The sequence below is a fragment of the Vipera ursinii genome (genome assembly GCF_947247035.1).
Source record: "Vipera ursinii genome assembly, chromosome: 3".
NCBI lineage: Eukaryota > Metazoa > Chordata > Lepidosauria > Squamata > Viperidae > Vipera > Vipera ursinii.
This window is the reverse complement of record NC_139516.1, coordinates 19,521,587-19,535,131: the sequence shown is the minus strand read 5'-3', so window position 1 is coordinate 19,535,131 and position 13,545 is coordinate 19,521,587. Positions and strand designations below refer to the sequence as shown.

General features: G+C 40.1%; 1 protein-coding gene across 1 annotated transcript in view; it reads right to left on the bottom strand.

The window, feature by feature from the left end:
• Positions 1-13,545, bottom strand: part of RIPOR3 (RIPOR family member 3) — a 114,987-nt gene that overhangs the window by 10,323 nt on the left and 91,119 nt on the right. Inside the window, exons 14-19 of the mRNA XM_083357458.1 lie at positions 12,709-13,320; positions 11,888-12,027; positions 10,468-10,597; positions 5,792-5,927; positions 3,803-3,964; positions 1,849-2,007 (exon numbers count right to left, since the gene is read on the bottom strand). Of these exons, the coding sequence (XP_083213584.1) occupies positions 1,849-2,007; positions 3,803-3,964; positions 5,792-5,927; positions 10,468-10,597; positions 11,888-12,027; positions 12,709-13,320 (1,339 nt within the window). The remainder of the gene's footprint in view (positions 1-1,848; positions 2,008-3,802; positions 3,965-5,791; positions 5,928-10,467; positions 10,598-11,887; positions 12,028-12,708; positions 13,321-13,545) is intronic.

Below are 13,545 nucleotides of genomic sequence, written 5' to 3'. Positions count from 1 at the left end.
TATGATAAGTTCCCTCTATAACTGGATTAGTGTACACCCAACATGGCAGGTAGCTGTCAATATCCCATACTGAAGTCAGTGATCCAGTATATTGCAACCTAATGTCCTGACATAACTCTGAACCTCAAGATGGAAATGAAAAAATAGTAACCTACTATATATCTAAACACAGGATACCAGATGTCATCAAATCAATTTCTTAACAAGTTAAATAAGTATAATTTTAATCAATTTGAAAATTATCCAGGAAATCTGCATAAGCCTCCTTGAGTTCCACAATGGGACAAAGATGGAATGTAAACAATTTTAACATTACTTTCTCTAAGAAGCCTGTACTTAATGTAGATCAGATGTCCCCAACCTTTTGGGCACCAGGGACCAGTTCTTTGGACAAAGGTTTTTCTGCAGACCGGAGGGTGCGTGGTTTTGTTTGCTGTCTGCATCTCACAGATGGGGCTTTGCTTGTTTGTGCGGACCAGTTTCTGGCATGCTGCAGCCCAGTACTAGTCCACAGACAGGGTGTTGGGGACCCCTGATCTAGATACTAAAACAGATACATACAAAATGATGTTGCTTTTATTTTGTTCAGTACAGTCTTAACATTTTCCAGTCTTAGGAATAATCCTCATGGCCTTAAAGCAGTGTTTCCCAACTTTGGCAATGTCCTTCACAGTCTACCTCTGTGAAGATCTGACCTGGAAAGTTAACACAGTCCAGGTGGATAGAAAGGCCCAACAGAGGCTTCACTTTCTTAGGGTCTTGCGGAAGAACAGGGTAGAACAACAGCTAATGACCCTCTTTTACTGGTCTACTATAGAGAGCGTCCTCTCGTATGGTATTGTGGTCTGGTATGCTGGTCTGACAGCCGCGGACAGGAAAGTATTACAGAGGGTGGTGAGCACAGCACAAGGCATTGTGGGCTGTCCCCTGACACCACTGGATGACATCGCCAGGGCTCGTTGCCTTGGAAGAGTGAGGAAGATTCTCAGGGATGACTCACACCCTGGACGGTATCTCTTTACTCTCCTACCATCCGGTAGGAGATACAGGAGTATAGCCAGCCGTACCAACAGGCTGAAAAATAGCTTTTATCCATGGGCTGTTAGGCTTTTAAATGGGATATAATCTCTGTGAATTTATGCAGAATTGACTTGGGAGGCCGGTGTGTGGTGTAGTTGGTTCACATGGTGTGGTAGGATGGAGGGTTTGTTGTCACTGTGTGTTGGGGGGAGAGAGCACGGGGGGAGGCTCAGCTAATCTCAATGTACACATGTTGTACTTTGACAATAAAGGTTTATATTAGTGGACTTTATCGCCCATAGTTTCCTAGTCAAAAAGGCCAACGTTTTGAAAGTCAAAGCTCACACATCTGGAAGTTGCTAAGATTGGGAAACACTTACCTCAGCAATCTAGATTGTTATCACATTTAAATTCACAGTGTTTGGCCTGATTATGAGACTGTTCTACTTCATCTAAAATCTATCCATTCAACCTGTGTGGGTGGGAGGGCATGTTGTGGATTCCCTCCCTCTTGAGATGTGAAGAAAGTAGGGTCTTGGAAACAAGTTTCTTGGTCATTGCCTTTCTCTCTGGAGCAGCTTGCCCTGAGGTCAGGACAGTCCTGTTCCTATTTTCATTTCAAAAGTTCATTAAGATAGACCTTTTCCCAAGATCTTTCAGAGCAAAGCTTGCCACCTAGTTGGAAAAACTGCTAAGTTGGAGATGGTCATCTAGAACTGAGAGGATGTTTTAATTTGTACCGAAAATTTGCCATTCATTACTTCAACATTAAGGTTTGGGAATCAACCACATTTTATTTTGGTTCTCCATATCTATCCATTCATTTACCTTCTTTAGCAAATCGGATCAAATATTTTTCCAAGTTGTTTACATGGTGTTTCTCCAGGTAGCTGTAAAACTGGAATAACGTCACGGATTCAGCTGGAAGATCTCTTGAGCTGCCTAATAAAATGCCTCCAACTATCTGTTCCAGGAATACCTGCAAAACTGAAGATTACGGATATGGGCTGAATTCAGTTTTCACCAAAATATATTGATTTATTTACCTATTTCTAAGGTTATAGGCCATCTGTCAAGTTGACTCACAAGGTGTCAAAACCATCTATAGTAATGTACTATAAACTATAATTTTATGAGCTGAAACACATTATACATTTACATAAATAGTTACAAGTGTTAAATTATGTAGCAGCAAGGTAAATATCAACAGCTGCTTACTTGATAGAAAACAATATAATATTAAACTCAGATGTTGCAAAATTAATAAATTACTTACTAAATAGCGTTAGCATTTTTATCAAAAAGCCAAAAGTATCAAATAAGAGCCCTTCAAAAATAATAATTTTCCAAGGCTGATCTTTTGCCAAAAACCATAACAGGAAGCTACAGCACAGAATATAATAATAAGATTCCACTGTTCAACCCTGAGGTTTTATATGTGTGTGTGTGTGTGTGCGCGCGCGCGTGTGTATGATTGGAAAGGGATCCATGGCTTCAAGTCCAAATTTGCCTGCAAGAGTGGAGCTCAGCTACACCATTGTGTGTGGGAACCACAGAGCTTGCTAGGTGCACCATGGCATGGTTCTGCAGCCATTGCTTGCTCTTCCTGGGGTCACACCACAACTTGTACCATCAATTGCACTGCATTTGCCCACATCACACTGCCCTGTAGGCAGTGACGTAGCATTCTCTGCTGGGTTCCTTTACACACATGGTACTCAGCACAGTTGATCTGTTCCACCCTTAGACCTTCTGTGGCATGCCCAGCAAGCAGGCAGCTCACTGCACAGTGCTTTGATCCCTGCCTTCTCTTTGCCTGACAGCAAGGATCACAAGTAGACAGGTGGTCTCTATCTGCCAGTTGCCACTTGCCTTGTTGCACAGGCTGAAATGAGACACAGGAGCTTCCCAGAAGTTCCTGCAGTGAGTCACTTTGTTGCTTTGTATACTGGGCAGGGCAGTATACAAAGCACTAAATGCCTTTGGACAGGTATGAAACACCTTGCTCTTCATAGGATTCTCTATGAACCCTTTTTCTTACCCAACCAGAGCTGAACACCGCCCCCTAGGGTGGAAACGACTGGAGAGGGGAAATCTTTGCTTTTACCTTTAAAGTGGCCACAGAGAAAAGTGCAAAAGCATAGCAATAATGTTTTTTAAAAATATTTACATGTGGGCATTGCTTATCAGCCCCCTCATTTAACGACCATTCGAAGTTACAACGGGCACTGAAAAAGTAACTTTTTTTGCAACCAATGTAGCGTTCTTGTAGTCACATGATTGACATTTGGGTACTTTGCAACTGGTGGGTGTTTTACTACCATCACAACATCCCATAGTCAGGTGACTGTTACTTGTGGATTTCATCACTGGCTACTGACAAGCAAAAGCAAGAGGGAAGCCAGTAGTAAAATTGTGATGTCTTTCTTAATGACTGTAGCATTTCACTTAATGACTGAAGGGGAGGTAAGATCATGAGCCCACTAAAATCACCTGGTATTTCACTTAACAACCATCATTTAGCAACAGAGTTGTCAGTTCCAATGTGGTTGCTAAGTGAGGACTACCTGTAATATATTTTTTTAATGTGACATTCTTCCTTTTTTTCTCCCCCTATTAACTCACTAGGAACTTCTATATCAATATATGAAAAGACTTCAATGTTGTAAACCTTGAACTCATGCAAAATTTTCAACCATTTAACTAGAATAAACCTTATAAGTTCTGAACATAAACATTCCAGTTTACTGAAACAATTAATGACCCACACATTAAAATGTACCTTTTTCTAGATGATGTCGATATTTCTCTTTTGTTTTGAACATCAATATATATTTCAAAGGAGTCCAAAATCTTTCTGCTGGACAGAATAATATGCTTCCCTGTTCAGTACACTCACTCCAGATCTTCAAGCAGTGTTTTGGCTTTTGGGCTTTTTGGATAACTGCAAAAGACAGCTTTGGAAGTTAGCACTGGAATCAGAACTCTCTTTCAGCTGGAAATGGAATACCAGATCATGCCAAGATGAACCACTACAATTTTGAATATATGCAAACATGCAAAGACATAAAATAGGAATGTGTGGATCAAAAATAGGTAGCCTAATGCTTTCCAGATGTTTTGGACTTCAACTCTCATTAGTGCTAGCCAACATAATCAACAATAGGGGACCGTGGGATTTGTAACCCTAAAGATCTGCAAGGCACCAGATTTCCTGGGCTTGATATGTTACCAAATTATGCTACTAGTCTTTTATTCACTCCAGCTACCCACCCCATGAGTCAGAATTTCAAGTGATTATATGACAAGAGGGGAGACATGTCTCAAATGTTTTGCCAGACAACTGAGAAACCAACCCACCCAGCAGCAAAGAAACAAATAAAAATCTGTTTGTTATGAAGACATCTGTAGTTGCAAAAACCACATAGTCTTTGAGCCTTATTCTAGCTTTTGACATTGCAGATTTCACATGCTTTTTTCCATATGCGGTCATACAAACTGCAAGCCATAGTAAACGTTCGGATGATCAGTGCTGACATATGATTCGAGAGCACAACCTGACTCCTACAGTTAGTTCTGCCACCTTCCCAGCTCTCATTTGAATGCCACAACAATAACAGGGATACTCTTCATTCATTCTGTTGTTCAACTATGCATATGATTATTTAGCCCTGAATTCTGACCTAGAAGGCAACAATGATTGATCCAGAGACTTTTTCTGTCAGTCCATGGCTTGGATAAATGAACCAGGCTGCATGCTGAATAAATCAACCTGCAGGTGGTCCATATGCAAGCAGCGTAATAAAATAATTTTGAAAAATTTAATAAATTTAATAAAATGTCATGAGAGCTTCTTGCCTAAAATCTTATGCCCACTTAAGTTTTTAGATGAGGACACTAAGATCTCATGACATTTGAAATCTCCTAAAGGACGTGGTGGCTCAGTGGGTTAGGACACTGAGCTTGTCGATCAGATGGTCTGCAGTTTGGCGGGTCGAATCCCGAGTGCCGCGTAACAGAGTGAGCGCCTGTTACTCGTCCCAGCTTCTGCCAACCTAGCAGTTCGAAAGCACATAAAAATGCAAGTAGACAAATAGGGACCACTACGGTGGGAAGGTAACAGTGTTCTGTGAGTCTTTGGCATCTAGTCATGCCAGCCACATGACCATGGAGACGTCCTCGGACAAGCGCTGGCTCTTTAGCTTTGAAACGGAGATGAGCACCGGCCCCTAGAGTCGGAAACGACGAGCACACATGTGTGGGGGAACCTTTACCTTTACCTTTAAGATTTCAACCTTCCAAAATTATTTTAAATTTGTTAAGTATTCTTTAATTTTGGAATCTTTTAGGTGTTATTGGCCAGGGAGAGGAAAATCAGTATCAGACAAAGCATGACACCCACACAACATATATTGCATTCATGTCAGAAGCACCAAGGTGCTCCAGGGCTGAAAGGATTAGCCAGTGACATCACAGTTGCCCAGAGGACACCCAGTTAGGGGCTCCTGTCATATCTCCTGCAGGAGCTGGAGTGATGGACAAGAACTCAATCCCGCCCCACAGCAGCTTTCAGATCTCAAAGGCAGGCTTGCTAAACTCCTGCCCAGCATCCCAACCATCTGAGCCACTGTGCTCCTTATTCTGATGATGATCTAATGGGAACACATTAGGGAACCAGTTGGGAACCAGTGAGGTTGAAGATTCTAGAGAAAAGTTCAGACATCATTTACAGTCTGTTTCAACTGTCAAGTCTTGGATGCATGTAACTTACTCTCTTCAACAGAAGTAATTTTCCGTGGCACAGGAGTAGCCAGAGCAGAAATTATTTCTAAGACATGCTTCTGTTGTGACACTTCTTTCAAAAGCTGCTCCTGGACAATTGGAGCTAAGTTTGGCTTTAGGAGTTTCTGGAAACAAAAGGAGGAAGACAGAGAAAGGTATAAATGCTCAGTAATTTTGACTAAGCACAAAATCAGCTGAACTGGCTGCAAATATTCTTCAAGGCCATCAGAAATAAAATTGGCCTACCATTATTGACCCTGGATAGAAATTAAAATCACTTTCTTCTTCTTGTAGTTGCTATGCTATGGGACCAAAGAAAAATGCTCAGAGGTATAACTTCAACGTTATGTACCTCTGCCAGCAATAAATATCTTTTTGGGAGGTTAGAGAGCCACAATATATGCAATATTCCAAATGTAGTCACATCTCATCTTTGTACAAAGATATTTACCACAATAGGTAGTAGCACTTAGCCGATCTTGTCTAAGCTTGGAAAACCTAACCAAGAAGACAACTAGTTAGCCTAGGATGAGAAATAACCAGGAAATCTCAGGAAAGTAGTTATGTTGGGGGAAGCAGGAAGGCACTTGGAAGGTGGCCATGACAAACCACTCCATTCAATCACCAAGAATCAACCTCTTCTTGAAGATTTTATCCTTTTATGATAACAGCAGTTTTGTTTTCCTTTTTCGTGAACTGGAACACCAAATACAGGGACAGCCACAATTGAACCCAAAATTTCAATTGCTAAGCAAGCCAGTTGTTAAGTGAGGTTTGCCCCTTTTTACTGTATGATCTTTCTTGCCACAATTATTAAGTGAACCACTGCAGTTGTTATATTAGTAACACGATTGTTAAGTGAATTTGGCTTCCCTGTTGACTTTGCTTGTCAGAAGGTCACAAAAGGGGACTACATGACCCCCGGGACATTGTGCAACCATCGTAATTATGAGCCGGTTGCCAAGCCTTTGAATTTTGATCATGTGACCCTGGAAATATTGCAATGGTGGTGTGAAAAATTATCGTTAGTCACTTTTTTCCTTTTTAACTTTGAACGGTCACTAAATGAATGGTTGTAGGTTTAGGACTGCCTATATTTTTTTTCCCACCACAGTATTTACCGATGATATTTTCCTCAAATTGTTGAGCATGCCCACAAAATCCTTTTCCTGCTTATCCTCTGCCAACTAAGATACATGAGACAGATATGGAATTCTGATTTTGTATTCCAATCGGCATCACTTTTGCTTCTAGTGGAAAACATATGCCAATTTAACACTCATTTTATCAATCCAAGGTATTACAGGCATTTTCAAGGAATGTTATACATTTTTTTCTACCAATTTCAACTGAGATTCCTCCCCCCTCCCACAAAGAATAGAATTTCATTGAAATACCCTTAAGGGAATTGGGTGTTCTTGTACATCTATAATTGCAAGAGAGCTAAGAGAAGTGAGTGAATGTTCTACTGTCTTCAAAAGTCTGCAATTTAGAAGAGAAATTCACAATTTAAAAAGCAGAAGGCTCTTATGATAACTTTTGAGAGACTACAAGGTGGATTTTGGCACAGCATTAGTTTAGACAAATCCTTTTAGAATTCCTTTTTGTTTGCACAACCATAGTTATAATCACTTTTGATCACCCGTTTCTACAGCAAAATGATGTTTATAGTTAACTCCAGATGCTTATTGAATGCGAGAAGAGGCGTTTCTTCCTTTACAAATCTTTGGAGGGTTCAACTCTTTATAAATCCTTGGGAGACTCCACTGTTTATATTGAAAGAACTCAACATTTATTCCTGCTCTTTGACTGTTAAATTTGCTTAGGAGCCTTTGACTCCTATAATTGAAAATATGCTGACGGCAACAGACTTTTAGCCAGAGGGTCTGTTTGTGAATCAGCATGACTAGGACCTCCGGGTGTCAAAGCATCAGGGCTCTTCCAGAAATTGGTCTCTCTCCTCTGAGGATTGTGGTGATCCTGCGGATAACTAGCATGCAGACTCAGCATTCTGGACACCCACTGGCTGGGCAAGAGTTGCATTTGCTCCTACAGTATAAGCAAATATGGAGAAAGCAGTATCTCTTTATCACAACCTTAGATACAGAATTGGTTATCATCAATTATACCCCTAAAATATATAGCAATGGCAACAGCACTTAAGGCTTATATGCTACATCGGAAACTTGACATAGTGCTTTACAGCACTCTCTGAGCGGTGTACAAGGTCAACATATTGTCCCCAACAAGCTGGGTCCTCATTTTACCAACCTCGGAAAGATGGAAGGTGGAATCAACTTTGAACCAGTCAGGATTGAACTCCAAACTGTGGACAGAGTTTGCCTGCAATACTGCATTCTAACCACTGCGCCACCAGGGCTTATAGCCCTTTGACAATTGTGGAATGGAGGTCCATCATACAGGATTGGTTCTGAAAGTTCCCATTCTGACTCCAAGCATCTCCAGTTGCCAAGTGGAGTAGACTAGAGAGAGCTATGATCCATGTAGAACAGCTCAGTTTCTTATTTTCAAAGTTCCAAGCCATTCTTTCAGATTATTTCATTTCAGATAGTCCTTGCTTAATGACCGATTGCTTAGCATCCCAGAGTTATGTGACTACAGATTTTGACATTTTTTGCCAGCATATACTTCCTGCATATGCTTCCGGTTTCTGGCAAAAAAAAACCATTGAGGAAAACAGACTTGCTTAATGCCCAGTGTACAGTTAACAAATGTGGCATTTACTTAACAACTGCAGCATTCACTTAATGATCTCTGTTAAAAAGATCAGAGGATTGGATGTGATCATGTGGTGACTTGTTTAATGACCACCACAACTTAAGAGCATCACTCTGGGCTCAATTACAGTTGTAAATTGAGGGCTATCTGTAATTGAAAAAATATTGGTCTAGCCAATTGACAGGTCTGACCCCATTACTGACAGATGAGGAAGGCGATGCTTTCCAGTTCATTTATCTATCCAGTTCCTTCTGACTGACTATTTCTCCACCCACCCACCTGATTGATCTGCTGCCTCCAATAAATTGTGTTCCCTTTAGAATGTCACCCCCCCCCCCAAGTTCAGATTAGCTTTTTACCCGATTGGCCTTTTGTAAATCTTACAAATATGGCATTCCCACGAGGATTGGAGATCTGGATGTACAGTAAAGCCTGTACAGGAATTATGTTAAGTGTTGGTGACTGCTTTATACTTTAGCTGCAGATTATATATATATATATATATTGAAAAAAATGGTTTTATATGCTTTTTATATGTTTTTATGTTTTGCTCTGTCATTTATATTGCTTTTAACTGTTCTAGGCCACCCTGAATCACTTATTTGAGATGGATGGCTATACAAGCAACCACATAAATAAATACAAAATATAATATATAATTATGACAATTCATTAACACTGTTCTTGGCACAGATAACTTTGCAGTCAGCCCCTGAAAAGGATGTCTAGGTCTCCAAACTACTATAACCTAATCTAGAGACAAGCATGAGTGCACTTGATATACCAACCAAGGCTGAGCAAAGATCTCCCTACCCATAAGTTTCAAGACTATTTTTGCTAAAGCTGTGACTCCAAATGGTCTCTGTTGAGGGATTACAGCCCCATGAGAAGTGATGCAGTCCTGGAAGCAGAGGGCTTTGCAACTAACAGCCTCTCCATCTTGCTTGGATTGAATCTGTATTTCTATTTCCCATCCACAGATTCATTTCCCAACTCTTGCAAGTTGTCCAGAATGATGATTGACAGTATCAAAAGCTGCTGAGAGGTCTAGGAGGATAAAAAGTAGTCACTCTTTCCCCTCCCCCCCTCCTACAAGTCCGTCCACGGTTCATGAGAATGATCATTGCAAATGTCCAGGTTGTCACAGGTCCAGACCATCTGTATCCACCAGAGCCCTCTGAGACCAGAAGCCACCACTTTCTCAAGAACCTTCCCCAAAAAATGAAAGTAGGAGATGAGGCATTAGTTATTTGTCCAGATCTGGCTCCTTGAAGTGTCTTTCAAGACTTCTAAAAATTTCCTTTCCTCAAAAAACAACAACAACACTGATTACTTGCCTGAATCCAGCTCCCAGTCTTCTCCCTGGCCTTTTCATTAACCTGGCCAGGAAGAAGTCCAAGCGAAAGAGCTAAGATCACAGCTCCTCCTTGAGACCTTCAGGCTCAAAAAAAACCAAAAAAAAACCCAGCCACCATTAAAAAATGTTTCAATATGTCACTTCTGTCATCTCAAGAAATTATCTCCCTTCAGGTCAGAGTGGAGAACTTTATCAACAAAATGAGCCATGAAATGCTCAGTTAGTGAACATGTGGTATATATACATATATTGGAAGCAACACATGTATACATTAAATGTGCAGGAATGTTATGACTTAACATCCTGCTTGGGCTTTTCCCAGAGACAACTGTTTGGTTATTGCATGGAAAATAAATATTACACTGGCCAACTCTTTGATCTAATACCACAAAATATTTTTGTCACATTCATACATGTTTACATTTGGCAATGAGTTCTGAATGGTTCAGCAGCTTGCAGACCATGAAAACTCCCCAACACAACTTACTGTATTATGCTATGCATCTCGTTCTCTGAGAATAAAAACCGCTTAAGATTCTAGATGGCTGCATTAAAACTGTATTCCTCACCTGCAGAAGGACCCGGCAGAGTTGCAGATGAATTTCCAGAAGTCTGTCCAGGTCATCACTTCCTGTGGTTAACTCCTTTTCCATGTGGGCATCACAGCAGAGAGAAGAAAGAGTGGCATCATTGTAGATGCTGGTGCCAAGCACAAGAGGAGAGAAGAAGCACATAATAAATCATAAATGCATATCTGGAGTGGAGTGAACTAAGTTTTCATACTATTCTTGTTTACACTAGAGTAGTCCTCAGCCACAATTGAGCCCAAAATTTCTATTGCTAAGTGAAACAGTTGTTAAGTGGATTTTGCCCCATTTTACAATATTTCTTGCCACAGTTGTTAAATGCATCACTGCAGTTATCAAGTTAGTAACATGGTTGTTAAGTGAATCTGGCTTCCCCACTGATTTTGCTTGTCACAAGGTCGCAAAAGGTGATCCCAGGACACTTGCAACCATCATAAATATGAGCCAGTTGCCAAGTGTCTGAATTTTCGAGATGCTGAAAAGGTTATAAGTGTAAAAAAATGGTTGTAAGTCACTTTTTTCAGTGCCACTGTAACTTCGTCACTGAACCAACTATTATAAGTCAAGGACTATCTGTATCCCCTTCATATTGTGATAGAAGTCAGATTAAATGTTTCTGAGACATAAAAAGAATGTAGCAATGTGGAAAAAGAATAGAACAGCAGAAGAGCTCGGCTAACTCAAAAGGGCTTTACTGGACAAGAAGGTCCATAGCCTTCACCACCTTGGTATCCCCCAGAAATGGACTGCAACCCTTGGCCAGACTTGAGAACTTCATCCCAATCCAGCACAAAAACATCAGATCAAAGATGGTTGCTCTGATTGCTACCATAGCCAACCAGACGCTTCTAATAAGTTTGTAAGTGCAGCATAAGGCCAATTGCCCTCCCAGCAACTGGTATTTGGTAGCACAATGCCTCTGAACATTCAGCTGTGTTCAGGGATTAATGGATACTGAAAACCTTCATGAATTGGCCAACCTCATTTTAAAGTCTTGACATGTGATACGTCTTATATGCCACTAAAACCGTCAGGCTCACTTATTTATGAAACTCCTACATCAGGAACAAGAAACCTTCGGCTCACAAGCCTAATCTGGCCTGTCAGTACAAGTATTTAATTCAAGAAATCTTGAAGGAAAACTCCTTTGGCTTGGACCAAAATGTTTTCTTTCCTTCACCGCAACAGAGACTGGTGGGCTTAAACTCTGACCTATTGCATCTTTCCCCATGGAGTGCTTGCTCCAGTTATGTAAAAATGACACGCAGTAGAAGACTGAGCATATATTGTCAGTCTTTTCTCTTTTATATCTTCTGGCTTTCTATTTTTAAGGCTCCGTTTATACTCATTGTAGGGCTAGAAAGTGTTATGGCAGTTAATAACCTTGTATGGAAGCATCTACCTGGTGCTGCAGGTCCTTACACTTCCAAAGGAGGAGAGTTCATCAGCACTGCAGTCGGCATTAAGGAAGTCAAAGCTTTCCAACACGGTCTCTACCATCAAACTCTCCATGGAAGAGTGTTTTGGATGATACTTTTTGGGCTGTTGGTGACACAAAGCACACTATATTTCTATGCATACAGGAACACATTTGATCCAGAGAAAAACACTCTTCTCAAAAGCATCCATAACAAAATATAGGGAAGTCATTCTTCTAATCATATTTTTTTTGTCTTAAAAAATGTGGCTACAACCACAACCGGTATACAATACAATGCATATACAGATTCTCAGACATATTGCAATTTAACCTTTCTCAGTACAATTGAGGTAAGGATGAAAAATTATAATTATTCATAAATATGTTGGGCAGCAAAATTCTTCCTAGGAGAAATACAAGTAACTAATTCAATTCAACTGAAAAGCAGTAGTTCAAAAACACATTAAAAATAAATATTCAACCAACAGAAAGGCTGCCAATAAAAACATCGTTAAATATATCAGTTTCAAAATAAAGCCTTGATTCAGTCACCACAGCTCTTCCCAAAGTGTTGAATTAATTATATTGATTGTTAATTACATTTGTTTGTCAACTAAACTATTTTAATTTTTGTTAACTATTTTAAATTTTGTCCTATTTTGTACGTATGCACATAAGTAGAACAATGTATGCATATATTAGGTTTTCCTAATGTAGTGGGTTCTAGGTTTGGGGGAAACTTCAGAGCCTACAATCTACTAGCAAGCCTTTTCAAAATACAAATACTTGAAAGATTTCAATACCTTTAATTTGTCCTGGATACAGAAAACCTGGTATTCCAATTCCTCCAGTGGGACAGGACTTGGACATTGGGACTTCAGCAATTTTAACACTTCCTGTAGGATCTTCTGAATTGACTTGGTCTTTCCAGTAGTTTTGGCATCATTATCATTATCATTCCAGTCTCTTTGTTCAACAGAGAGAATCTTTGTTTGTTGCACTGTAGGATGGTGCCAGTCCCGAGTGATGGATTTACCACCATCTTTGTCTTGTTCCAGCAGACATGATGGAATAGTTAAAGAGGTTTCAGCATAGGGTGTTTCTTGTAGGATATCTAAAGGTCTGTGGCCAGGAAGCTGGCATATTGAAATATCCTGTTCCTCTCCTTCTGCACAATTATTCTGCAGAATAGCCAATGGTAACTTCCTTTGATTTGATGGTGGAGTCATGTTTCTGCTTTCTGTCACTTTCTGATCTTCAGAACTAAATGAACTTCCTTCAGTTGTCTCTGTAAGGCTGTGACTTACACTCCTCAGACGCATGTTAAAATCACAATCAGCCAAATAGCTCAGGATGCAGGAATCTTGGGTCTCTTGCCTAATATTTGCATGTTTCTTTCCTTGTTGCAAAACAGACTGTGGGAAACAGGTGGAAAATGCAATTCTCTTTGGGGTATTGTAATTACCTTCATATACATTAGGTTCAGCTTTTAAATTAATATATCTCAGAAGGTGGCAGCACATGGCAAGTTTTGAAATGAGTTCAGAAGCTAAATAGGTTTGGACATGGTTAGTTCTTAGGTAGAAAACTTTAGATAACACTGAGGCTGTAGACTAAGCTAAGTCAAAACAACAACAAAA